This window comes from Puntigrus tetrazona, chromosome 1 (genome assembly GCF_018831695.1).
Source record: "Puntigrus tetrazona isolate hp1 chromosome 1, ASM1883169v1, whole genome shotgun sequence".
Lineage (NCBI taxonomy): Eukaryota > Metazoa > Chordata > Actinopteri > Cypriniformes > Cyprinidae > Puntigrus > Puntigrus tetrazona.
This window is the reverse complement of record NC_056699.1, coordinates 22,886,420-22,913,613: the sequence shown is the minus strand read 5'-3', so window position 1 is coordinate 22,913,613 and position 27,194 is coordinate 22,886,420. Positions and strand designations below refer to the sequence as shown.

The window sequence follows — 27,194 nt, the reverse complement described above, 5'->3', positions numbered from 1 at the left end:
TTTAAATCGAAAATATTTATTTAATTTTCGATACGTACTGCGTATTGGTTCGAAGGCAGTGACGTAACGACGTAACGTAACGCCTGACGCACGTGATTCGGCTGTCTGTTTTTTTGACCATGTGGATGTGTATTTTGTTTCTAACTGCTGTTTAGAATGACATTACACCCGATGTTAGCTTTCGGTGGGGCCGTTATATGGAAAATTTAAAATGAATAAACCTGGCTGCCGTGCTGGGAGAAGAGCGCGGGAAAAAAGAAAGAAAAAACAAGAGGAGGGAAGCACAGGTCGCTATTCAGTTTCTATGCTTACACGACAACTTTGCAGTATAGTATATTAAGCTTAATAAAAAATATTATCTGTATTTTACTCCTGTAGTGACTCTGAGTCACGAAGCTCAGTTTGTTCTTTTGAGGAGATGGCTGAAAGGAAAAGGCTTCACCTCATCTCTCATCCCAGTCAACTTCCATGGCAAGTAGATGGTTTAAATAGCAGAGAGCTTGAATAACACACTTTTACACGTAGTACTTATATTTTCCCCCTTAGATACCGGAAGAGGGCTTATGGCAACTCAAACTATCAAGGTAACTGTTTTTGTGTGTGTGTGTGTGTGTGTGTGTGTGTGTGTGTGTGTGTGTGTGTGTGTGTGTGTGTGTGTGAGACAGCATAGTATGCACTTGGTTCCAGAAATCTAAAACCACGTTGAAAATGTTTTGTTATGTTTGCAGGCCAAAGGCAGTATGATTTCCTTGCCTGAGAAATGCTTACTGACCACCAAGGCAGTTCTGAAGAGTTACATGGGTGACTATATAAAAAGGTACTTGGGCTTTAAAATCATAATTTCCATCGCCATTAAGGTGAAATAACTAAACATAAACATGAGCCTGAGAAACATGCTAATGTTATAAGACAATTTGAGACGGCACTAGGCTTTTGCATGTGAACCCTTCATATATACATGCACATTGTTGTGCTGTTAGATGTTTGAAATGAAACGTGAGGGATCAGTAAATTTGGTTTTAGTTTCTCTGTCTTTCTACTTGTAGATGGCAGCCTCCTGTATCTCCTCTTCTGGCTCTTTGTTGTTTCCTGATTGCTGAGAGACATCATGGACATGCATCAGAGTGGAGTCCCTACATCAGTATCCTCCCAAAGACCTACACATGCCCTGTGTACTTCTCTGATGATATCGTAGACCTTTTGCCGAGGAGTCTCCAGAAGAGAGCCGCAGAGCAGAAAGAACAGTTTCAGGAACTCTACTGTTCTTCACTGATGTTTTTCCGCTCGCTCCAGCCGCTGTTCACCCAGCCCACAGAGGAGTTGTTTACCCAGGATGCACTGCGTTGGGCTTGGTGTAGCGTGAATACACGTACGGTGTACATGGAGCATGATCAGAGTGACTACCTCTCCAGGAAGAAGGATATCTATGCGCTTGCACCGTACCTGGACCTGCTGAACCACTGTCCTAATGTACAAGTAAGAGCACCTAACAGAAATACTCTACTGTCCAAAAGCTGAAGGTCTGTTTAAAAATATTTTTCTTCTTTTTTTTTTTTTTTTTTTGAAGTCTCAGCTCACCAAGGATGCATTTATTTGTTAAAAAATACAGTACAATCAGTAATATTTTGAAATAATATTACTATTTGAAATGACTGATTTCTGTTTAAATATGAATTAAAATGTAATTTATTCCTGAGATGCAAAGTTGAATTGTCAGCAACATTACTCCAGTCTTCAGCGTCACAGAGGTCCTGCAGAAATCATTCCAATATGCTGTTTTATTATCAGTATTGGAAACAGTTGTGATGTTTATTTTTTGTTTCATGATAAATTCTTGGATAAATAGAAGTTTAAAAAAAAAATGTGTAGCATTTGAAAATGTCGTAATTGTCGCTTTTGATGCATCCTTGCTGAATGAAAGTATTATTTTCTTTCTAAAACGAAAAAAATGACTTTTGAGCGTGTACTTTATTGCAAAACAATTGCATAATTATAAAGCAAATGCAATAAACATTCCTTTTCTTGCAGGTTGAAGCTGGCTTCAACAGACAAACTCGCTGTTACGAAATTAGAAGTGTTCAAGGCTGTAAGAAATTCCAGCAAGCATTCATCAATTATGGCCCTCATGATAATCAAAGACTACTTCTGGAATATGGCTTTGTTGCCTCTAGTAACCCACACAGTGTAGTATATGTTGATTTAGGTAAGGAAAATATATACAAATATTTACTATCCTACATGTAAATATTAAAAATACCATGGAACCGCATTGATTGCTGTTTGTTGTTCCCGTAGGAACTCTAAAATTGTGTCTAGACGAAAAAGACAAACAGCTAACACAAAAACTACACTACCTAAGGGACAATGATTTTTTAAGGTAAGAAATATAAAATAGTGCATGCTATTGTTCTCAAAATTGTGTAACGTTGCAGTTAATGATAAAAGTACATTTTTAATCTGACTTAAATTTACAACAAAAGTCTATATGCTTTCACTCTACAACAGAAACTTGACGTTTGGGATGGAAGGCCCTTCCTGGCGACTAATGACTGCATTGAGACTGCTCTCCTTGAAACCTGAGCAATAGTGAGAAATTAACATCCTAAACACATTATTTGCATGCATGGAATTTGCCTGCACGATAATGCAAAATGCGTGTCATTTGCTTTTATAGTTTATTTTATGCTGTGTATTTGAATACATTGAAAATGGACTTCTTCTGCAGTTCTAGTTGGAAGAGCGTCCTCTTGGGGGCAGCGGTGAGCCAGGATAGAGAAGAGTGGTGCATTCACTCTGCCCTAAAGCTCTGCTGTAACCTCACCGATGACAATGTCAAGGCGCTAGAGAGGGTTAGTCTAATTAAATCTATTCATTCTTAACGCCGCCTGTGTCTAATTAAAGATACGGAACCACTTACAGTCGGAGTCTTTTCATTTGTACAGCTATCACAGATTAAACAGGGTGCGAACCCATCTCGCCTCGAACAACTGTGTGTGGTGGAGAGCCTGAGACGAGAGGAGCAAAGGATTCTGGAGCACACACAAGTGGCTCTTCAAAACCTCTGGGGACAATAGTCACTGTGGTAACAGTAGGGCATTCGCAACACTGAAGAACAAGAAGCCTCATGCTGTTACCGCCAAGATTCACACACGAGACAAGAGCCAGTAGATATGGTTCAGCTTTGTGCTACAGCTCTTAACCGAATCACCCCCAGGACCGCAGGGAGTCCAGAACATCCTGCCATTTAATCACCCTCATGACTTTTCTTCTGCGGAACACTAAAGGAGACATTTCGAAGAATGCTCATGCTGCTCTTTTCTATCAGTGTTGTTAACGGAAATCAGAAATGGCGAGGTGGCCGACTATCTAAAAATGTGTTGGAGTTGCTAAAAATGAAAATAAATAAATAAATCAATGAATAAAGCTTAAGATAAAATAAAAATGTAAACTATAAATAATCTAAATAAAATTTTAAAGTCCCAAATTCACTTTCACTGCATGGAAATGATTAGTGTGAGCCTGTTAGCTCCTTTTGTGTTTCATTAAATAACAATGCGAGTGAATAAATGATGAAAGGTGAAATAACTCTCCCTGTATAATGCTCCCCAGTGTGGGATTTCTAAGCATCAATCATTGTTCTCCTAGATTAACAGTGTGGGACATATGGTGGAAAGGAAGATAATGGGACATTTAGGACAATGAGATCTTAACAAAAGTGTGGTAGACTACTGATAATCAGCTTGCATACCTCTGGACAATTCTAGGTCAACATTATCCAGTCCTTTTCCATACAGATCTGCCCATATTAATAGGCTAAAGAAATGGGATCAGATGGCGCTGTTAATAATCCATTGGGAAAATCACATATACAGTACGTCATAACTAGGCCACAGTTCCAAAGAATTTTTTTTCTGTACATTTTAAAGGTTTATACTCACACTTTTTTGTATAATGTAAATACTACAAACGCTTTGTGATGCATATATTTGGAATTTCCATTTAAAGGATTTTAATGTTTTTAAATACCAACGATGCATTAAAAACGCAACTGACAAAAACAAGAATTACACAACGGCTACATTTTACAGAATTACGGAAAACATTTTGAGCCCTCTTCAAAGTTTGACAGCTATTCTCTTCCTCGTTTGCTTTCTCTGTACCATCTCCATGGAAACTGTAGCTTCGTACAAAGGCACAGGGTCCTCCAACTGCGGCCTGTGCAGAGACGACACCATTCACACAACAAATCTGATTTCACACTTTCTGAATTACAAACGCAGCCCACATACATTCAGTTTTAAGTTCATACTTGTGTAATTATTATTCCTCATTCTCACCTGAAAGTCCCTGTGCAGAGTTTATCCATCACGTCTTTCAGGATATCTGAGAGAGAAAGCAAACTAAAGGCAAATAACCCAGTTACGAACGGGAAACCACGTGTCCTTTATGTTGTTGACAAGGTCATTCCAGTAGCCTGAGGACTCTGGGAGAAAACCCGAGGGTTCGAAATACATCAAACTGTCATGGACTAGCCATATGCACACTCAGGAACCCAGTGACCTCATTGCAGCATATAGCGGTTTCACAAAAAATGACTGATCTTTTCTTCATTCCACTGCAGAGTAAAGCTGTGTTTTGATGGGTCTGCGCTGAGACTTGCCTTCATGTCAAGTGACATACGAAAGAAAATGTTTTTAATGTATAAGACACTAATTTATGCTATGCATAAATATAAATGACACCAGACTGATCCGGAAACATTGAGTATTTGATATTTCAAGGTTGATAAATGAAGCTTGAACTGTAATACAACCGGACTGATCAAAAGACAGTGGTTAAAGACTAACTGCGGTTTATAGTAAAAGATACGAAGATATCGTCCCTGCTTGGCCCTGGATGTTGTCCACACCTCGTCGTTGAGGAACGAGAGAGATGCTGCTTTCAGGAAGAGAATGCGGCTGTCAGGAGGGTCCAGCTTGGTAAAGAGGATCAAATTATTTTATTAGATTAATGAAAGTGTTAAAAAAAAAAAATGCGTTTTTAAGAAGCTGCTATTGCTAACCTGTAAGTGTTGCTCTGTGGTGACCCAATGACCTCCGACTGAAAGCAGGGTAAGGAGGTCATGTTTGTGTGGGCAGTGCCTCTGTGCTTCTGGCTCCTCGTCATAGAGTCTCACTGTACCAACAAAAAAAAAAAAAAAGGCTCTAAATCATATATTGCTGATTGAAAATGATCATGAAAATGTACATTGCCGTTTGAAACGTTGGGGTCAATACATAAAAAAAAAAAAATAATATATATATATATATATATATATATATATATATATATATATATATATATATATATATATATATATATATATATATATAATATATTTATTTAGCAAGTAACAGCAAGGTCTTTACTTGTATAATAAAAATGTTTCAAAAATATTGCTTTCACACGTTTAATTGCAATTAATTGTGTGCGCACATGTATATGCGATTCATTTGACAGCAAAAAAAAAATTTTTATTAAAATGAGTATTGCTCTTTCTAACTTTCTATTCATCAAAGAATCCTAAAAAAAAAGTATATTTTTATAACATTTTTACAAAAAGATTCATCAGCGCAACACTTATATTTTTCAACATAATAAGATGAAATTCTTCAGCATTAAATCAGGATATTTAAATAATTTCTGAAGGATCATGTGATGGTAAAGACTGGAAAAAGGCTGCTGAAAATTCAGTTACTCAAATAAATGCAGCATCATATGAACAGTAAAATATGTATTCCCAGCATTTAAATTAATTAATATTGCAACACAACAGGTAAATGGACAGAAGATCAGTATTAATGTACCTAACTAAAAGCACGTATGTTTATAAATGTCATATAAAGCGTTGGTAAACCTCCTGAATCGATGATGATGTCCACTCCAAGTCCTCCAGTTTCTTCAAGGCACGAGTCCACCAAATCCTCCTTAGAGTCCCACACTCTGATCACTCGAGCTGAAGGAAGAGATGCACTTAAGTCCCGATGCTTACAATAAATCTAATTAGCATTGATTAAGCATATCAAGCTACAAGCTGATGTATACCGAATGACCATTCTCTGTGTGAGTACGGTATCCTGAATGAATACTTCTAGAAGAGGCCGCTGCCACAAATAACTTACCCAAAGGTGATTCCTGCACACCTTGAGCAAGTGCGAGTGGCATAAGAAAGAGACGAGATGAAAAGGAACGTCAAAGAGCAAAGAAAGACAAGGAAATGCTCAAGGGAGAAGTCAAAAGATGAGAAAGGCAAAAAGATCAGAAAAGGGCTGGCGATCAATATGAGCGAGTTTAAAGACACGGAAATTAAACGGACAAATGAAATCAGTTTTGATTTCCAGAGCAAGATTGCCAGCATTACAACACATCTTTAGATTCTAGACGTTCCGCTTGTACATAAAATGATGCCAGTTTGATACTTTTCATACGCTCAGGAAATAAATCTACATTGTGTATCGAAAATATAAGAGGCAAACTTTAAAAGAGGTAACAGCTGAAGATTAAAAGAGAGCTGCTTCAGTTAGTATGGCGTTTATCAGGGATAAACCGAATGTTTCACAAATCTGAATGTGACGAGTCAAGTCAAACCACGCTAGAACTTGATCCTTCTTCATTCAGCTGACACTTCCTGGGAAAGATATGTTTGTTGTAATTCCTCCCCACAACGCTTGACTTCAGCACCCACCCACACTCGGCCGGAGCTCTTCCAAAAACTTCTGGTCCTCCGGAGACAAAGCTGCAGCCAGGACTTTCACACCGTGATAGTGGGCGAGCTGAATGGCCAGAACTCCAAAGGGCTGCTTGCACACAAAACAGGAAGCTCATGATAATGTGATGAGATTTTGAAAACAGAGAGAAGAGAGAAGAAACATGTTGGTTTCTGATGCGAGAAGATAAACAAAATCAACTAAATCCATTTTCAAAACAGCAAATACTGCATACGCTGGTTTTAAAAAGCTTGGAGTCACTAAGTTTTTAGTTTTTTAATAATTAAATAGTTTTATTATTTTATAATTGTTATCTTATCTGTAAAATTGAATCCATTAGAAATAGTTTTTTGTGATTGTACCGTTCATGTGTCTGGAAAAAAACAAAAAACAATTATATATATATAACGCTGAAAATTCAGCTTTGCATCACCAGAATAAATTACATCTTAAATTTATATTAAAATCCTACACATTTATTTTCAATTAGAATAATATTTCACAATATTCAAGCCACATTATTTCCTTAATATCTTTAAAATAAATAAATAAATAAATGCAGCCTTGGTGAGCATTTAAAAATATCTTACCACCCCAAAATCCGAACAGCAGAGTATATACTAATAGGAGGCAAGCATCAAGAAGGTGTTGCCCTTTGACCTCTTCACAGATACCTACACCAGCCCCGTCCAGCACCAGGACAGTCTGACCCACAGCCATCCGAGCAAGTGTGTGGAGAGCAGTGTAAGCCCTCAGACCGTCTTTAATCACCGCTGCTGCTTCAAACCAGCTCACTTTCTCAGGCTTCTGAACTGTTATTAAAACAGATGCATACTGGAAATACAGAAGGCAGTGTATCTTTAAGGAGCTGGATATGTCAGTGATGGAAAGCGCGCTATACCTAAATTATATTCATCGGTAACCACAACAGAACAAAGGCCAGACTGCTCAGCCTCCAGAGGGAGAATCCCTGAGAAAACACGCAAACGTTTATTTTAATTATACACATATAAAGCAGATTTTTTTTTTATAAAAGTGAGAGAGAGTCTTACAAAGCTCTTACCAACAACCTCATCGTCTGGCTGGAAAAAGGTCACTTTAGGTCCAACTGGAAAATTATATGCATCACGTCAGGTTTATCAAGTCACATTTATTTGATTAGATGCCAAATAGTATCTGTGTCAAATATACAAGAAGTAGCGTGAACCTTGAAGAACAACCCCAGCAATTTCCCTCCCAACTGGGACATGTTCTCTCTCAAGCTTGAGGTCCTCGTACAGCTGAAAAACAGATTGCAAACGCAAATATTCTGTACATGAGACTTGTTTTTTTTGGAGATTTGCTATTCTCATGCAGGTACTGTTTTGCAGGTCATTGGCATCAGTTCGCCAGACGCTGATCAAGATCTCGGTGACAAGTAAATTACCTTAAAATCAACTGGACTTAGGGCGCAGCTTTTGACTTGAACTTTGACCTGATGGTCGACTACGACAGTGGGCACGTTCTGTGAAAGGAAACCACGGACATCGTGCAATTAGTAGGAATTGCTTATTTCTGATTTGCAAATACATACAAAAAAAAAAGCATGATCGTGCACTCCCACCGTCTCCTGTGAGACAAACTTCACTTCACCCTGGTCTCCTGGTTTGCAGTAAAGTCCCTTCATGGCAATTCTAGATGTTCTGCAATCAGACGAATCGATGCCTAACAGCAGATTAACAACAGCGACAAGCTGAATAAAATACTAGTATTATTATAATAATATGCAACGCATAACACTTAATCTCTAACACTCTACAGACATTTGCACTGTGCATGTTAAAGAACCTATTTGATTGCACGCAATCTCAACTACTTTTTTTACATTTCAATATCCTTATCGCGATTCTCTGTTTGAAGCATCAAGACCGGTGTTACAAAATCTTTTTATGTTGTGCTATATAATATTTTTGCATGTAGCAGCAGTATGATAGAACCTACCAACATATAGACGACTGCGGTAGTGTTTTGCTCATTTCCTGCACGTGACTCCTCCTGCGTGACGTAGTGGAGTAGAAATAGGAACGCATAGAAGGGAAACGAGAACAGCTCGCGCGCAATCCGACGCGTGAGGGATTAGGTTAGATAACCGCTTGCTTATTCCCACTAAATAAATGTCCTCGGTGACTGTAAAATACAGAGACCGTGATCTAACAATATCGGTTCGTTTTGAATCAATAAATAATTAAACGAATCAATGAAATGAGACGTTTTTGGTTGTAACTGTGCATTAAAACCGCGGTAACGTTACGGGAGCTCATCTTTCTGAGCTAGCAATGCCTGATTTTACCGTTCTTTTCAAATGGATCCGTTGAATCTGTGTGAGGGACGACCTTTGATTAACCGCTTGCATCATTTAACAGAAATGTCTTCAGTTAATCAAAATGTAGAGACCGAAGTCATTTAGATCGCATCTATGCAGTAACGTCTGTCAAACGAATAATCGCATCCAAAATAAAAGTTTGTGTACTCAATATCTGTGTGTACTGTGTACATTTATAATGTATATATAAAAGACACACATAACCATATATATAACGCATGCATGTAAATGTTTATTTTCATATAAATTATATTATATAAATATATTTAATACATATTTGACATATTTTTAATACATACATGACATTTTTACATAATAAATAAACACACTGCACGTACATTGTTACGTGAATAAAAACCTTTATTTTAGATACAATTAATCGTTTGACAGGGCTAGTTTTTAAAGGAACGGTCCAACTTTTTGAAAATATTAAATATTTATTTAGAGTTAAAAAATTTAAGTTTTAACATTTTTTTTTTATTTCCATTCAGCCGATCTCCGGGTCTGGCGGTAAACGCTTCTAGCATAGCTTAGCCTAGACCATTGAATCTCGTTTAGAAATGACCAAAGATTCAACATTATTTCTATTTAAAACTTGACTCGCGATGTAACTACAGAAGAGTCAAGTTTTAAATTTTTGGCCCTGATCTTTTGGTCATTTTTAAACGAGATGCTTCTAGCCTAGCCAGATTCCACGATCTATGCTAAGCTATGCTAAAAGTGCTATCGCCAGATCTGGAGAACCGGGCATTAAAAGCAGAAAAGACTCGCACATACGATATATATTTAGAAAATATACACGTATATATTTGTATTCGTATAATTTATGTTACACGTAAATACATTTTAGCTCGTCGTAAACATGCATTTGTGTATTTATATACACATAATTATGCACAGTGCACACAAAAACTTTTATTTTGGTTGCTATTCATCTCAATTAGTTGTTACCCAGCACTAAAATGCATTAAAAATATGTCATGAAAACAGCTGTCAATACAGTGGATATTAAAACGCTGGAGGTTTCCTCCTGGTGTGTGATTTGGTTTGGGCCGCATTGCGCCCCCTGTCTGCAGTAGACGAGCAGACGCGGATGCCTGAATGACTTGCGCACGTTTCATTTTCCCCCTTTTTACTTCACTACTAGCGAAGCTGCGAGGAAAGAAACGAGGAGCCAGAAGGAGCAACGAAATAAGCCTGGAATTGATCTCGCACGTTGGGGAAAAAAAGGAAAGCAGAGTCCTCCTCCTGTCATCTCATGCTCCTCTAGCGTGTTCCCTCACAGAGTGCTGGAGATATAATGGAAACTGAATGATGAGGTAAGAGTGTTTGTGCGTCTCGGGCCGATTGTCCTTTTTTTGACAGTGACTGCGGCCGCGGCGTTTCAGGGCGCGCTTCGTGCGAATTCACGTTACTGGTAACGTTACGCAGTTTAGCGCGAGGCAGCGGTCACTCCAACGGTCTTTTCGAACCGCTAGCCGCGATAATACCCCCCTGCAAGCCGTTTATTCGGAAAAAGGAGGCCTCTGTAAGCTCTCCTTCCACGCAGAGATTGTGGCTAAAGCTCAGCTTTGATTTACTGTGGTGGTTAGCACAAGGCTAACGGCCGCTGGTGTGTTATTAGCACTGACAGCGAGTTAAAAACTGGATTTCTGAGGTAAAACTTACCGATGCAGCGGAGTGTGTGGACCTCGAGAGTGCTGGGGTCATGTGTGTTGTATGTAGGGTGTAGTAACCGCGAGTAAGGCGACTGTGTGATGGAGTGCAGATGAAGGGGGCATTTTTTAACTGCTTCACACATGGCAGGAGGTCTCATCTTCTACATATTGTGTCTTTTTCTTCACGTTGCCAGCGCAGTCGATGCACATGTGTGTGTGTGTGTGTGTGTGTGTGTGTGTGCATGCTGGCCTGGAGAAACAGAGGTTATTATCCTGTGATGTCTGAAGGAAGGTGATTAAAAGGCCCAGATCCTGTAGTGCATGCAGTCTGGCTGTGGATTTGGGTGCTTTGTCTTAAAGCCACTATCATGTGTGTAAACACTGTCCCATAGGAGGGTGGTTTACGAGATCTCGTGAGCTATGCAGCTTGGGTCAGCCTGGTTGTAAACCTGGTTTGGTCCTGGTTCGCAGAGGCGCTCCTCGATCACAAGACTAAACTGGAAATCCTGCGTTGGCAGCCATCCTGAGAAAAATGTGATCTCGCTATAACTGAAACGGGATCGGATTTTCGTACCAAGGCGTTAAAAGGTGAAGGCATCCGAATGTAAAAGTTGAACTCCCAATTGATATAAATCTCAATAAATAAGCTGATTATTGAATACGCGTTCCTGTAATTGACTTGTTAAATGCAAAATAATATCTAAATGTTAATCATATTGTGTTTTTAAAACGCATTAACTAAGCAGATACTCTGGTTTCTGGAAACCTAGAAATAATTTTTGGCCATGCAGAATAAATGAATGCCAATTTATATTTGTATGCAGTAAGCCACTATTTCACTATTATGTTTCCAAATAGTTTTTGTTGTTTTACGTAACTTGCAGACGAGCGGGCATTAATGGGTGGATGAGATTCAAAATGACTGTAATTCAGCATAAAACGTAAAGTGCGTCTTCATTATTTCCAACCCTAAGGAATGAGTGAAATGATCACTTTTTGACGTATCGATCTTTTTTATTTATTTATTTATTTTTAAGTCGCACTTGCTCATGTGATACAAATTCGTTCACTAGACTTGACCTTCGAAACCCAACGAAAGCTTGTTTCCAGTCTACCACATCGGCAAAGAGTGTATAAATGGGGAAAAGTGCAGTCCGGTCGCCCCTTCGGTTTGTTCTTACTCCATTCATGCAGGAATATTCCAACGGCCATCGAATACGTGAACGTCGTTTTCGAATGAAAATTTAATCAGAAAATGGCCTTTAATCTGAAAGTAACGTTCGCGTAAACGTTGCGGTGCTTACAGCCTAGTTTAGATGAGGATAATGGAGCGTTTGAAAGCCTCTGTTTTAAGTGCAGGCTCGAGAGGAGCTTATTGTTAGCCCATCGGTTCATGAGTCATTAGAGGCTGTTTTTTTTGTTTGTTTTGCAACCTCAAGTTTATCGGGTCACTTTCTCTCTTCCGTACATAAATTCACCGTTCTCTGTTCCCCATCCCCCACAGGTGTACAGCAGAGATGTAGTCTGGGGTGCGAGATAAAAGAGATCCGCAATCCACTGAGCACCGCTTGGTCTCAGCAGGATGGATGATAGGCCAGCTATGTGTGTGTGTGTGTGTGTGTGTGTGTGTGTGTGGGTCTGGTCTTTTTTTGTTCACCGCTGATATGCGTGCTGCCCTTTTGCTGCTCACTTTGAAATTTGTTTCTCTTTGTACGATCGTTGGCTCAGAAGCGGGTTTTTGTCTAGATAATTAGGTTAACCGGAAGACCGAGGGACCCTCAGTCTCTCTCACCCCAGTGGTCTGCCCCAGTAGGCCTGAGTAATTTCAGTCATTCCTGCCTGCTCTTTTTCTATAATAGATTGCGTATTGTGATTTTAAGTGTATTGGCTTCGCTGCTGGAGTTTATAGCTCGTGTTTAGGCTTGCATGCATGTGGACGATGGTTTTTGAAATTCGCAATTAATGATGAAATGATGCGCGTTGCGGAAAATGAGAGGGAAAGTTAACCAAAAAATAAAAATTCTGTTGTTAATTGCTCTCATGTCGTTGACACCCCCCAGAAGACTTTCGTTCATTGGCAGATCACAAATTAAGATTTTAATGAATTTAATGAGAGCTTTCTGACTTTCCGTAGATGGCAATATCCACATTCAACTTACAGAAATGCAGTAAGGACATTGTTAAAGTAGTCCATGTGACGTCAGTGGTTCAGCCGTAGTTTTATGAAGCTAGGAGGATAGTTTTTGTGCACAAAGAAAACATAAATAACGACTTTCTTCTCTTTTGTGTCAAACATTTGCAACGATCAAACTTTCCTAACAGCCAAAACAATGTTAACCGCTGGTCTAAAATGTACCGTGGTTCTTCAGAAATTGATTCTGAACCTAGATTTTAGCAACAAATGGCGCTCTAATCTAGTGTTTATTCGCACACTCAAATGGTCGTGAAGAGCGCTTGTGCGTTTGAACGAATTAATTTCATCTGTATTTTCAACTTCAGAATGCTTTCATATTTCAATCGAACCCCTTCAGAATTAATTTGGAAGCGGATTGAGACTTGTTTTGTGGGCGGCAAGGTTCAGGCGGCAAGTCTCCTCAGAGCAAGCAAGGATTGTTTCAGTCAAACCAAGTGTCGGCACCCTTGTTCGTGTTTGTTGCTTAAAATTTTTTAATGACTTATACCCTCATGTTTATCATCATTTTAATAACGTTTTTGTTGTTATTGTGAACACTGATTTTTATTAGTGTTTTTGCTGCTTTTAAAATATTATTTACCGTATATATATAGATTTGTCATGAATCTTTAATCTGGCTATTTGGTATCTGTGTGTGTGTGGTGTGTGTGTGTGTGTGGTGTTTTTGCACAGACCAGTGACTGTAACCTTGTCATAATATTGGACAGAAGCACAACGATACGGGCCCTCTTCCGGAAGCTGTTGTATTTAGTCTAATGGGTGATTCGTTCCAGGCTCAGATTTTGCTCAGACGAAACCGGTAAAATCCATCGAATAAGTGCTATCTGCTCTCACCGTTACAGCCGAGCTGTTCTGCCTACCTCAGCTGCAGAGAAAGCACTTCTGCTTCCGTGTTTACGGCCTTTCTTAAACGCTTCGAGATGGAACTGAACAAGTGAGCCGATATCAAGAGTTTTTGTTTCCGTTTAAGCGAGCCGCTTGCGATACTGAACCTTTTACAAGCCTAGCAATGCAAAACCACTTCAGCGTGTTTCGAAAGATCGCTGAGGATGATTTGCTATCAGTTGCGTTTCGTTTTTTGAGCTAGACTCGTTGCTCTGCATGTGTCTGGACTGCATTACACATGGGTGGGGTGCAGAATGTCTGTGTTTTGTTGAGTGTTGAATGGAGCGGTCGGGGGTGTCGGTGGAAGCATGAGCGTCTCTGAATATCATTTGATCGCCGTATGACTGCGGCCAAACCGTTTCCCACATCTCTTTTGGCCTTGTCCTTGAAGGGAGCAGGCCGCTTTCCAGCGGTTTTGCCTTCTTGAATTGCCATTCTTAGTACCGTATCAGGTATTGAAGGTAAGGGGGTTGAAATTGCATTAATTCGCCGATCGTTCGGACTCAAACGACTGCTCGGGCAGTGAAAGTGACCTGTGGGTAGAAGTTCAGATGCTGTTTGCTCTCTGCTTATGTTCTGCAGTTGAAGCCGAACATGGTCCAGGAAAGACGGTTGTGCTTTTGTGAGGAATGCAAACGTGTGTGGGTGCGTTTTGGCTGAGTAGTTCACATAGAACCCCAAGCATTTTTTAGTTTTGTTTCAGTTTTTTTTAAGGAATGCAGACAGGAGTGTGATGTTAACACTGTTACCACTCACACTCTCTTTGGCCCTGGGCTCTCGTGTCACCTGACTAATGAATCCACAGCTGGGTTTGTTTGAGCGTTTGGCCGTGTTTGTACATGTTCTTTCATAGTTTCTGCATGGAGTGAAGTCCAGCGAATGAGGGAGGCCAGTCTTATTTCTAATTCTGATACTGACTGGTGAATGTGAAACACTCCACATATCATAATAGGGATTGATGTATATGATATATATTTAAAAACATGTTTTCGTAATAATATTTAAAATGAGTATCTAGATTAGGGATGTTTTTATGACACGGTATGTTTACACTAGCACTGGAGTGTTTATAGAGAGTACGTACAAATTACTGCCATGTTAATGTTACATTTTTGAAAAATAATGTTTTTTTTTTGTTTTGTTTTTTGTGCAGGCCTATATCTGGAGCAGAAAACAAAATCATTTTACTTCAAAACATGCATGCATTTTTTTTCATTTTGGCATATATAATATAATATACAGATATAGATATAAATATACAGATAACCGCCACTGAAAGTTTTTTCTTAGTGTTCAAACTAATATTTTTAGTCTATATGACCATACAAAATTTGTCTCATTTTTAATGTTTTTTTAAAGGAGTTACTTATGCTCTGTATTTATAAATAGTATAAAAAATACTATTTTTGATTTAAATAGTTTTTTATTAAAACAAGTTAAAAAGATATCACAAAGATTGTATTGTTAGAAGAGATTTATAATTTGATTTAAATTCTGTTGTTTTAACTTTTAACTTTTTTTTTTTTTTTTTTTTAAAACACTGTAACTTTAGCTTTTTTAAACTCCTGAAAACCATTTTTAACACTTAAGTTTCAGTTTACAAGTAAAATATTTGGCAGCACAACTGCTGCCAACACTGATAATTCTGGTAATAAATCTACATTTAAGAATGATTTTTAAATGACCTTGTGACATTAACGATGGGAGTAATGGCTGATGAAGTTTCAGCTTTGACAATATTTCATTTGATCAAATAAATGCAGCCTTGAGGAGCATAAGAAACTCCTTTTTTAAAAACATTAAAAATCATTCTAAGCTAAAACATTTGACCAGTATTGTACATCGAGGGACCTGAGCCATCCACAATGCCATAGATGCATCCTCATAATGCTCTGTGATTGGTGGTTCAGAGTAACGCACAGGCAAGCACCACTCACGTTTGTCTTCAGAACAGTGATGCACCAAAACCACAATTTTCATTGTCATTTAGCCGGAAGACTCAGTTTAGCTGATTTGGTAAATTAACTCTGTGCTACTCAAGGTATTGAGTTCTCGGGTGATAAATTAAACCAGTTGTGGTGCCAGAATGAATTAAATGAATTTGTTGAAGTTCTTCAGCGGTAACCTCCCTCACTATTTCTGCACGAACATCATTCTTAGCGTGTCCACGGTGCATTCATATTTCCGAAAGCAATGCTGACTCAGACAAAATGTGTCATTGGAGAAGTGATAGTGGCCTTCCGAAAGTATTTTGGCTTAAAAATATAAATAAATGGGTGGATTTTTTTAGTTGTTGCATTGCCTCCTTTTAACACCTAATACTGAAAGATATCAGAAATAAAATTAATCAGTGAACATAGAAATAACTCCTCACCCAGATTCATTTCACCAAGTGACAGCATTCCCGTTGTATGACATCATCTCTGTTTGTCTTGATCCAGTGGGCCGGGTTTGGATCCGGATCAGTGAGGCAGGTTGGTCGTGAATAGGAGTAAAGCTCAGGTCGTCTAAGACATGCAGACCTTCTGAAAGCGTTTGTTTGTGTTTCTAGTGTGTTCTGCAGAACATTTCCCTTTCCTGGTCTTTCATTCAGAACGGCTGTGTTTGAGAGCATTGTCCCGAGGAAAAGCTTCATTAGAATCAGAAAAAGGGTGACAGGAAAAAGTAGGTCAGATGCTCAAAGACGCGCACACACACACACGGTCATTAGCAGGGCCACGACAAGGGCCGGTTCTACTGTGTGACAGTGTCACTAGCGTTGCAGTGTTTGACACTGCGCTCTGCCAGTGAGAGAGAGAGAGAGAGCGTGTGAGTCACCAGTGTCCTGTTTAATCAGGGGAACTGGATGTTTTCAGTATTGAGTCGAGCTCTCTGCGAAGGGCTTAGTCCTCCATCTTGAAAAATACCCCACTGCTTCAGATTAGACTTCAGACAGTACAAACACACCCTGGAGCCAGTGCTGTACAGCTATACAGACGTAACGGATTTCCGCAAATAGTATGTTCGTAGTAAAACATGAAAATGTTATAAAAACTGCATAGCTTATGATGCTTAAGATCATGCAAATGAATCATGATTTAGTCCAATGATTTAGTGCAACTCTTTTTTTTTTTTATCAAGAATCTGTTTCACGTTCTAATGTTAGATGTACGAAGCGGAAAATGAATCATATTTTTGCATCAGCGTTTTTCTGAAGAGTCTGGGGCAATGTGGTCGGGTGGACCCGAGTGATGCAACGTGAGTGTGAAATATCACGATTTCCTCACACCTTCAGCTTCTGCACTGCTCTCTGCCAGCTGTTTTCATCTTTTGTTTCCAGTATGTTAAAGTATTCTATTATTTTTCGGTTGATTAAAACCCTGTACTTTTAGTTTAATCTGATAGTACTTTAGTAGCATCATGTTTTCATTTCCTCTCTTGAATAATTTCTGGTTCTTGCCTTGCTAAATGAAATATTTAATTGCGAACATCTTAGTGAAGAAACGCAGGATGGATTGGGTTTGTTCATCTGGAATTGGTTGGATTTTACAGCCACTGTCATTTAACTGTTTTGCTGTTCTGCAAAATTTAAAACCTGAAAGTACACCATGCATAAAGTTTTGTGTCTCTCAAAAGAAAGGGATGACTCTGATTCCTTAAAACAAGTTCTTTTTAAAATGAATCTCAAGCGGTGTTGACGTCAACATGAAACATTAGCATACTGCCCTGGTCTGAATGAAAATGCTAATTAATTGTTTGCCACTAGATGCCGCTTTTGGAGCAGCACTGCCATCACAAACGCTGCTTCATCAGCCGTTACAGACATGATGAAGTGAAAAGACAAGTAGACCAATCTGTAAAACTGTATTGTACTACATACAGTATAACTGCAAGATTTTTTTTCCCAGTGCTTGGATTAGCAGGTTTATTTTTGTTTTATTTGTAAACCTTTCAGTTTGTGTTGTGATTGGACCCTGCGGAGATTCCATTATGCAGGAACGAACAGGAAGAAAAGGGTGGAGGAAGAGTTGAGAGAGAGGGAGAGAGAGAGAGAGAGAGAACGGTCTGGCACTGATTAAAATATTTTGGCCAAGGTGCCCCTGGGTGTCTCTGCTGGTGTGTGTGTGTGTGTGTGTGTGTGTGTGTGTGTGTGTGTGTGTGTGTGTGTGTGTGTGTCAGTGAATTCTCGCAGTGCGTTTACACAGCTGGGAGATAACTAGTCCCAGACTGAGGCCTTCAGATAGTTACTCTGACAGTGTATTGTGTCCAACTGTGTTATTGAAGTTACTTTCGTGTTTATTGTAAATGAGAACTACAGCAAACTGAGGTTAGTGTCATACATGTAAACTAGTTGGTGGGGTATATGGGTTACATGCATGTTTTTTTTTTCTGAAACTATTTACCATGCAGTTCATTTATCTGTGTCATCACTATCATTTTGTTATAAAATGAATGTTTCCTCATAATCTTTTAACAAAAACATTTATTCCCCTCACCTTTGCAATGACATCTCTTCTCTGATGACTTGTGTAACACCGTGAGGGCTGAGCAATAATCCCTCCCCTCCAGTAACCTGTCACTCACATGAGATTGCAGCAATTAGCAAATGACAATGATCCAAACAATTAACAGCTGACAATGCCAAGTCCTGTCCTACTTCTTTTTTTTTTTCTTTTGTTCCTCATTGAAGAAACCATTTCTCGGATATACGTTACAATAGAGAAGAAAAAGGTGTTCACAATTTCCAATTAATACCAATTCTAAAACTTTGCTTTATAACATTAAAGCTAAACATCAGTTTTCAGCGTGTGAAAAAGTTGCCCAAATCTTTACCTATCTCTTACTCAAGTCAGTTTTGTGCGTGTTTTAAGTGAGAAAGTTTGTCCCTGGCGAGAGGTATCTTGTGTTTCAGGATGATGAACAAGATGTTTCTTAGAGGTTGAGCGTGTGAACGATCGTAAGAATGAAAGCTTAATGTTTAATATTTTTGTTGTTTTGCAGGAGTTTGTGGCTGGACGGCAGCTGACAGACTGAACAATGGCTCAGTTTCCCACGCCCTTCGGAGGTGAGTTGAGGATTTCACTGACACGTGTGTGTTTGTGTGATGATGGCTGGGTGGATGTGTATAGGGTGCTGAGAGAGAGAAGGAATTCAAGTGAGTCAGTGAATGTCTAAAATGATCAATGAATAGAAGAGAAACACCCTCACAGAACTGCTGTCACTTTTGTTCAGCCGTTTACAAGCTTGTGTGTGTTTCATTTTCCATTTTCTCTTACAGTCTAATGTGGCATATTTATATACATTGGGACTTAAAAGTTGCTTTGCATTTTGGAAATAAGATTTTTTTTGTGATTATTGTGATTTTAATATGTGATTTATTTATTTATTTTAAGTTTTTTATGTTCAACTATTCAACAAAGACAAGCAATAAATCATTGCGTAGTATGACCAACATAATATTAGAAAGATCTGTAGGCCTGGCCTATATGTTACGATGAAATCGTGACGCATGAATCGATATGAATAACATTTTAATTGAACAACTGCAATGACAGAACTTCCAGCCCTATCTGTGGATTTGATCTGTCCGTTAGATAAAAATGTTAACTCGTTAAAGCTGTTTGTCTGATATCGTCTCTCTTTCTCTCTGTAGGGGGGTCGGATACATGGGTAATATCTGTGGACGAGAGAGCCAAACATGACCAGCAGTTCCACAGTTTGACCCCCACACCTGCTGGCTTCATCACAGGTAACCCGCCTCTGCTTTTCTTGCTGTGAGAGAAGAACAGAACACTCATTAGTGCTGACGTTCACCAAAATCCTTTGGAGTTTGATGTTGTCTGAAATGCAAAAAAAAAAAAAATCCCTTGAGTTCTGTGCAACTAAAAATGACCTCCTGCGGTGCTGTCAGTCACAAATCTCTGGCAGTCAGACATTTTATGCCTATTATTTCTCTGTTGGATACACAGACACAGAGAGACAGCAAATGAAGTGAAAACTGGAAAGCATAAGCGAACGCCTCTTTCCCACCGTTCTGTTTTTTTTTAAAACACATCCCCCATGCTAATAAAAATGCCATTGATATTCCTTATGACAGTTTACCACTTCCTGTTTTTTGTCTTTAAATGGGTGGGCGACTGCTTGCGTTATCTTCGATCAGATTCGCATCCGTCTTACAGTACTACAAGAAACACTCTGAGAAGTGTCTCAGCACCTCCTCCTGCTGTGGGCCGCTGACCGTTCCACTTTGACATTAGTCAAGAAAAGCAACCGTCTAAAGCTTGTGTAAAGCTTTGCGCAATGCAGATGTTTAAAAGTTCGAATTCTGATATTGCCTAAGTCGCGATGCGACAGTGTCAGAATCACCGAGGAAGAATACAGAAAAGGAAACCGATCAGAGTGTGGCGTGTTCATTTCCATCTGACTCGTCTAGAAAAGGTCATTCATCTGTCATCTTTTGCTGACGCTGTTTGTTTCTAATCTCTAGTTGGACGTGCCTGTTGTTGTTGTAGAAGGCCATCTTTCTCCCTAGACTCTCTTTAGAGACATTTTGCTGGTCTGAAGAATATTCTGAAAGAAAGAAGTACACAAAAAAACATTTCATGATCTCATTCTGGAATCAATCAGATGTGAAATTAATCTCCGGAGAGCTAATCAGAATCACAAGACTCAAACGGTAAAACCAGCCTGTCCCAGCTGGACTTTGGACGTCTGCTGAAGAGATGGTACTTGTGAGTTTCCTGTTGACCCGCGGATCTGAAAGAGCTTCTTTGTGTTGACTGAAGGACGGCTGAAGCAGTGAGTGGCCTACAGTCAGGCAGGCATGAGGAGGGAGTCTGTTTTTGGCTATGAGGTTATAAAGGCGTTCTGTGTGTGCGCGCGCAGAGGAAGACACCTGTTATAGAGAGAAAAAGCGCTTGAAAAGGTCATTATGTGTGCTACATCATGGCAGAGGCACACACTCACATCTTCCATTGCTTTGTGCGTTGGTTGGTAGGTTGTGAAAAAGTTATCTGGCCTTCTGTGGCATCATTATCTGACACTAGTATAATTGTGGTAAAGAAAAGGAAAACTACATGCTTTTTAGCAGTGTTTAGCAGTATATGCTGTCGTAAAAGCAGGAAATCTGTTTGATAGGTTAGATATGGGCAAACTGACTCCGCTTCCCTTTCTTGCTCAAGCTGTAGCCGGCAGATCACTCGCCCCAGAGACCGATGTCACTCAAGTGCAGTAATAAACCCTCTGTTTACAAATTGGTTTAAATGGGGTTACGTAACTCTTAATTACGTTATCAATGTATTACTAGCATAATAAAACAATTACATAATTTTAATGTCATACATTTCTTTGAAGACCAGTTTTGAGCCATTTTATTTTGTTCATGCGTATATCATACAATGTGTTTATTTGTGTGTATTTTTCAATACTCATATTAATTTATTTCCCTTGCTCTCCGTCTCTGTAGGTGACCAGGCAAGGAACTTCTTTCTGCAGTCAGGTTTACCTGCCCCCATCCTCGCCCAGATATGGTACACAAATTCTAAATTTATAACCAAGCGCACTACTTTTATCATCCAATATCTGCTTCCAATAATTACTGTACTGTAAAAAAAAAAATCTTCCATTGCATTTAAAGAAAACGCTTGCAGCTGATGTTGCCAGAAATTAATTGCACAATATCCTGATGACAGTGTTTCCAGTAATGGCAGATGGCTGTATATTTTTAAACTTATAACTTATTTTATATTTCCTTAAAAAAAATTATGTAATGCTAATAGACCATTTTACTGCCAAAATCTGCTTTTTAGTTTGTAACTTGTGCTGATAACCACCATAACGATATAGCTACAATAGAAAACAATATGAATCTCTTTTACATTAGACAAATTAAGCTAAAATGTACGTTACTGATCACAATTATATGTGATGTGTCACACGGGGGCCTCTTAGAATGTCCTTTTTTACTGTGAATTATATGGAAGTTCATTGTTACTACTTCCTAAAACGTCAGTTAACCATAAATTGTAAATTTACAGTTAAATTGCTGTAGCAAATTTAACACTTGTTTTTCTGTAAAAATTATTCCTTTTTTAAGTTTTAAATTGTGCAAGGTAACACGTTGTCCGTCACTGAACAAGATACTTGTTCATGTGTTGCAGGGCCCTAGCCGACATGAACAACGATGGGAAGATGGACATGCATGAATTTTCCATCGCTATGAAGCTGATTAAGTTGAAGCTGCAGGGTCACCCCCTCCCTCCTTCACTGCCCCCCTCCATGAAGCAGCCACCCCTCTCCATTCCCCCACAGCCGCCTTTTGGTAAGCAATGGCTTGAATGACATGGGTTGTTTTTTTGTTTGTTTTTGTTTGTTTGTTTTTGGTAGTTTTCTTTCTGATGGCTTGAATGACATTTACCACATCAGATGAAGTCCAAGACCATTTACATTAGTTCTTCTCAACCTTATTGACTCAGATGCCAGCCAACTGTCCAGTACAACTATTCAAAGGCCAATCAGATTGGCTAAAATAATTCTGCTGTTATTTTTACAGATGTTATTCTAAAAAAAAACTAAATTGTTTTAAAACCTTATTTTTTTGGCCCTGGATTGTATTAGAAAAGATTGTGCATTTTAAATTCTTTAATCTAGATCTACAGAAGACCACTCTAGTCTTGTTAAGTACTTGATGATATTACGATTGTGGTTCAGTTAGTGCCCTCAGAGATTAATTAATTTCCTTCACCAGGGATGCCCAGTATGGGGGCGATGCCAGGCCTGCCAGCAGTGCCGCCCATGCCCCTGCCCCCTCTGCCTCCAGGAGTGCCCGGAGTAGGCGTGTCTCCACCTCTAGTAGGATCAGTGACCCCAGCCGTACCTTCTCTTGCTAACGGAGCACCCGCTATGATACAACCCATGAGCGGATTCTCGCATCCAGGTACTATAAACAAACGCTCGCATTACTCAGACCAGCGTATACTGTTTGTTTACTTTGGCAGGCTCATTTATGGGTATTTGTCTCTTGTCTCTCAGCTGCTGCTCTCAACAAAACCTCTTCATTCAATCGTTCCAGTATAAAGCTACAGAAGGGCCAGTCAGTCGAGGCACCCAGGTACACACATTTAGACTATTATTCATAGAAATCTCATAGATGTTAAAGCACATATTATGAATTTACTTTAATATTGTGAACTATTCTTTTAATGTATTACAGCGGGCCTTTAATAATGAACTAATGAACTTTAATAATAAATAATGAATAATAATCACGTTAACGCACATTGTGTCTTTAGTGCTCCAGCTGCTCCTCCACCCACTGACTGGGCTGTGCCTCAGTCCTCTCGGCTCAAATACCGCCAACTCTTCAACAGCCATGACAAAATGATGAGTGGTTATCTCACAGGTATGGTGTCCATCACACAAAGCATGGTGCATTAATAATTATCAGGCGTTGAAACACTTGTTTTGCTTTGTTTTAATTAACTGAAAAACATTTTATTTAAATGCTGCCTAGCCTTTACATTTTAACAAAGTTACTATTATTTTTGTATTTGTGATTTTTTTTTTGTTTTAATACTTTTTAATGTGCGTATGCCATTTATTTGGTGCATTTGCTGAGCTCAAAGTTGAAAACAGTGAAAACAGTGGTTACTCAGTACAGCTTAGAGGAAACAGAGGTTGCTGACTCAACATGCTCAACTCTTTCTTTCACTTCTCTTTCTCTTTCTTTTCTGCTTCAGGTCCACAAGCCAGAACTATTCTAATGCAGTCCAGTCTCCCGCAGGCCCAGCTGGCCACCATCTGGTGCGGATCCAACACATTTTTCTTATTGTGTTTCTGTCTCGCATTTAAAACTCAAACAAATCTCAGAACTTTGAGATTGGTTTCAGCGTAAACATGAGAATTGGTGTCTGGTTATTGTTATAGTACATCCGACTGTTGTTTTGATTTCTTTTTACATGCTGTTTTTGGCATTTTTGTATTGCCTATAGTCCTGTTTACACTTGATGTTAACATCGGATTTTGGCCGATTTGGTGTCATCTGGAAAGGCAAGATAAATGGCTGTTTTTTTTTTTTACTTTTTAACATTTTTAACTGTTTTATCTGTATAGGAACCTGTCAGATATAGACCAGGACGGAAAGTTGACTGCAGAAGAGTTTATTCTGGCCATGCACTTAATCGACATGGCAATGTCCGGTCTGCCTCTTCCTCCGTTGCTGCCCCCTGACCTCATACCCCCGACATTCAGGTGAGCAACACTGTTAGACTCTTATTTAGAACTTTTGTTCTAACAATGCAAATGGTTACAATTATAGGACTTAATTCTTTCCTGTTTGTTTAGGAGAATGCGTTCTGGTAGTGGAGTGTCTGTGTCTAGTATGCACTCGACAGATCTGCGGTCTCAGGATGAGCCCGAGGAGGAGGAAAAAGAGGCAGAGAAAAAACTTCCAGGTCAGATGACAAGAGTAAATACTAATTGGTTTCATAAAGGAAAATTAAATATTTCTGATCTACAGACAAGAAAATGGCTCTCTTTGCACCTGGCATTAATGCTTTTTGTATCTTTACAGTCTTTAACTAGATTAAGCTCTTTAACTTACATTTATGTTTTGCAGTGCAATTTGTTGTGATATATGATGCCACTTACCCATACAAAATGGAAACCACCACTTAAGTATTAGGCTACATTAATTGCAAATGTTCCGCCATTTACCGATTTTTACAAACATTAATGGCTAATTCAAAGTGCTTTCCTTCATTTTTGGCTCATATAATACCAGGTTTATGGTTACTTTTACCTAGTTCAAAAACGTATCCTAATAGAAAATAATGCTAATAGAAAATAGAAGTGGAGAAAATGGGTAAAAGAAGATTTTAGCTCTTCCCTATCAAAATAAAGCTTCCAGAGAGAAGTGTAGGGAAATTGGAGGAGTTGTTCAGTAGAATAATTCATGAGTTATTGTAAAGTTTACAGACCAGCCTGTAAAAAATGACAGTTCATGTTTTATGTGCAACCTTTTACATATTATTTGCATAGTTAACAAAACGCATTAACATTTTCATTACATGTGGTAAAAACGTGTTCTGACTGCTTCAGAAACTGGTTTCAGTGACCTCAATACAATCACTGTTTGTGGGTAATTTACATGTGGCTTTTAATGTGGTCGAGTGCATCACAGTATACACATGTTAGGTGACCAAATGTTAATACTTTGTTTTAAATGTAAAAATCTGTCTTTAAAAATTGCTCGCTTATTTCCCGCAGTCTTAATACCAATTTATTTTGCATATGCCACCACCAGTCACATTCGAGGACAAGAAACGAGAGAACTTTGAGCGTGGAAACCTGGAATTGGAGAAACGTCGACAGGCGTTGCTGGAGCAGCAGAGGAAAGAGCAGGAGCGACTGGCAGCGCTGGAGAAAGAGGAGCAAGAGAGAAAGGAGAGAGAACGACTAGAGCAGGAGAGACGCAGACAGCAGGAGCTGGACAAACAACTAGAGAGACAGAGAGAGCTGGAGCGACAGAGGGAGGAGGAGAGACGCAAGGAGATCGAGAGAAGAGAGGTGAGCTCAAAAAAAAAAAAAAAGTTCATCGCATGTTACACCTTATCAGCATCATCCGTAACCTCCTGAGTGTGTGTGTTGTGTTTGAAGGCTGCTAAGCGAGAGCTGGAGCGTCAGCGGCAGTTAGAGTGGGAGAGAACACGCAGACAGGAGCTGCTCACCCAGAGAAACAGAGAGCAGGAGAACATCGTCCTGCTCAAAGCACGCAAGAAAACCCTCGAGTTCGAACTGGAGGCTCTGGTATATGCACTTTCATACACTTTAATGTTTTAAGTCCAGACAGGCCAGGTGAATAAAGTTAACTGGTAGATATGACCATACTTCCTCCGCGGATTACGAAAATGCACACATTTCTTTATTTAATTAAATTATTAAATTTAATTCTTTATTTAATTCTTTTATTATTTAATGCATGTATTACAAGTTTTAACAGAGGTATATTTTGGATATTTCTTTTTATCACTACATTTTATGAATAAAATCAGGTGAGCGATACTTGAACAAACCCCTCCTTAAAAACCTTCAGAAGGTAGATAGGTATGGAGTGTGACGTGTGTCAGTGCTGCTGAAGTAAAGATTTCTTCTGAAATAAGTAATGTAACTGAATAGAAGATATACATGTATTCTGCACATGTTTTTATTTTAATTAGGCAGTTAAAAAAAAAGTCTCATTTGAAAGCTGTCATTTCTGCACGATCATAGCACCAAACAGAATTGTAATCTGTTTGAGTGGTCCCATACGCATATTAAACCAAAGTTAATCTGATGCTGTTTAATAGTTTGACATCTGTTGTTCTTTTTGCCTCTCCTCTAGAATGATAAGAAGTCACAGTTGGAAGGTAAACTGCAGGACATTCGTTTCCGTCTCTCGGCCCAGAGGCACGAGATCGAGAGCACCAATAAGACGCGAGAGCTCCGCATTGCTGAGATCACCAGCCTGCAACAGCAGCTGCAGGTGTGCGCTCTTTCTCTGCTCTCCAACCACATTTCTTCTTACTCATCTCTTACAAAATCAGCATCCTTTCAGCATTGGTCTCATTTGAACTGAGTGTGTGGAATAGAAGAGGGAGTTTAAACAATTCACAGACAGAGAAGAATGCTTTAGACTATATATGTCTTGTTCATCTACAGTTATCCATTTTATTATTAGAATATTAAATGTGTTCTCTCTCTTTTGTCTCTGTCAGGAGTCTCAGCAGTGGTTGAGTCGGTTGATTCCTGACAAACAGTGTCTGAATGACCAGCTGAAGCAGGTTCAGCAGAACAGTCTGCACAGTAAGAACATTTTCCTCAACACTGCTTTAAAGATCTAGGCCTGTTTTCTGGTTGGATATCACAACATTAGACATTTTGAAGCATAGCATTCATGTTGGAATTTGGCTGGAATGAAAGTGTATTCCAGACTCTGAACTTTAAAGGTCACCAGCAAATTCAGCCTAACTTAAGTATAATTTGCCTCTTTTTTTGCTTCTGTCACAGGATGTTTTTCTCTAAATAAATTGCACTTGAGCTCTTGGATATGTTTGCCTTTTTTTTGCATCGTCCACAGTAAATGCCACTGTTGTGTGTTTAAAAAGTATTCATGATCAAAATAGCATAAATTTAGCAGCTTATCTGGTATCAACTCATCTTATGTGGTTACCCAATTAAAGAGGTAAACAGCTGCCGTTCGTATCCCGTTTCTTTGTCCGTGTTTGGTAATATGTTTGGTTGTGACACGAGAGGCTCTGTTTTTTGCTATTTGTTGTTTCAAAGGTTGTCAAAGTTACTTTAAAATAATTGGGATTAAAATTGATGATCGCCCT

General features: G+C 39.0%; 3 protein-coding genes across 11 annotated transcripts in view; 2 read left to right on the top strand and 1 right to left on the bottom strand.

Moving 5' to 3' along the window:
• The first annotated feature begins 5 nt into the window (after positions 1-5).
• setd4 (SET domain containing 4) lies at positions 6-3,619 on the top strand. Its single transcript, XM_043236520.1, has 10 exons — positions 6-287; positions 379-471; positions 547-584; positions 729-817; positions 1,047-1,476; positions 2,029-2,203; positions 2,296-2,377; positions 2,506-2,586; positions 2,726-2,849; positions 2,943-3,619. The coding sequence occupies exons 1-10, from the start codon at positions 212-214 to the stop codon at positions 3,072-3,074; spliced, it is 1,320 nt and encodes a 439-aa protein (XP_043092455.1). The 5' UTR covers positions 6-211; the 3' UTR covers positions 3,075-3,619.
• Positions 3,620-3,977: 358 nt separating this feature from the next.
• Positions 3,978-10,858, bottom strand: cryzl1 (crystallin, zeta (quinone reductase)-like 1). 3 transcript variants are annotated; one of them, XM_043236540.1, is made up of 14 exons: positions 10,777-10,858; positions 8,350-8,450; positions 8,173-8,250; positions 7,954-8,026; positions 7,810-7,854; positions 7,648-7,716; positions 7,425-7,558; positions 6,725-6,836; positions 6,162-6,182; positions 5,897-5,995; positions 5,063-5,175; positions 4,870-4,975; positions 4,338-4,383; positions 3,978-4,215 (listed from the first exon to the last, which is right to left on the bottom strand). In XM_043236540.1, exons 2-14 carry the CDS (start codon positions 8,410-8,412, stop codon positions 4,116-4,118), a joined length of 1,059 nt encoding a protein of 352 aa, XP_043092475.1. In that variant the 5' UTR covers positions 8,413-8,450; positions 10,777-10,858; the 3' UTR covers positions 3,978-4,115. The 3 variants fall into 3 exon arrangements, with proteins under 3 accessions (XP_043092475.1, XP_043092466.1, XP_043092480.1); XM_043236531.1 differs by lacking the exon at positions 10,777-10,858 and adding an exon at positions 8,727-9,044; XM_043236545.1 differs by lacking the exons at positions 6,162-6,182; positions 10,777-10,858 and adding an exon at positions 8,727-9,039.
• The window catches only part of itsn1 (intersectin 1 (SH3 domain protein)), a 38,584-nt gene continuing 21,589 nt past the window's right edge, over positions 10,200-27,194 (top strand). For 4 of the 7 annotated variants that reach the window (XM_043236412.1, XM_043236401.1, XM_043236395.1 and 1 more), the window contains exons 1-15: positions 10,200-10,427; positions 18,826-18,889; positions 19,478-19,573; positions 21,290-21,353; positions 21,984-22,144; positions 22,571-22,759; positions 22,855-22,933; positions 23,115-23,224; positions 23,562-23,625; positions 23,935-24,072; positions 24,166-24,275; positions 25,127-25,389; positions 25,480-25,629; positions 26,204-26,344; positions 26,577-26,664. In XM_043236412.1, coding sequence (XP_043092347.1) covers positions 18,862-18,889; positions 19,478-19,573; positions 21,290-21,353; positions 21,984-22,144; positions 22,571-22,759; positions 22,855-22,933; positions 23,115-23,224; positions 23,562-23,625; positions 23,935-24,072; positions 24,166-24,275; positions 25,127-25,389; positions 25,480-25,629; positions 26,204-26,344; positions 26,577-26,664 — 1,681 coding nt within the window. In that variant the 5' untranslated portion in view covers positions 10,200-10,427; positions 18,826-18,861. The remainder of the gene's footprint in view (positions 10,428-18,825; positions 18,890-19,477; positions 19,574-21,289; positions 21,354-21,983; positions 22,145-22,570; positions 22,760-22,854; positions 22,934-23,114; positions 23,225-23,561; positions 23,626-23,934; positions 24,073-24,165; positions 24,276-25,126; positions 25,390-25,479; positions 25,630-26,203; positions 26,345-26,576; positions 26,665-27,194) is intronic. The other 3 variants (XM_043236429.1, XM_043236422.1, XM_043236437.1) reach the window with 2 other exon arrangements.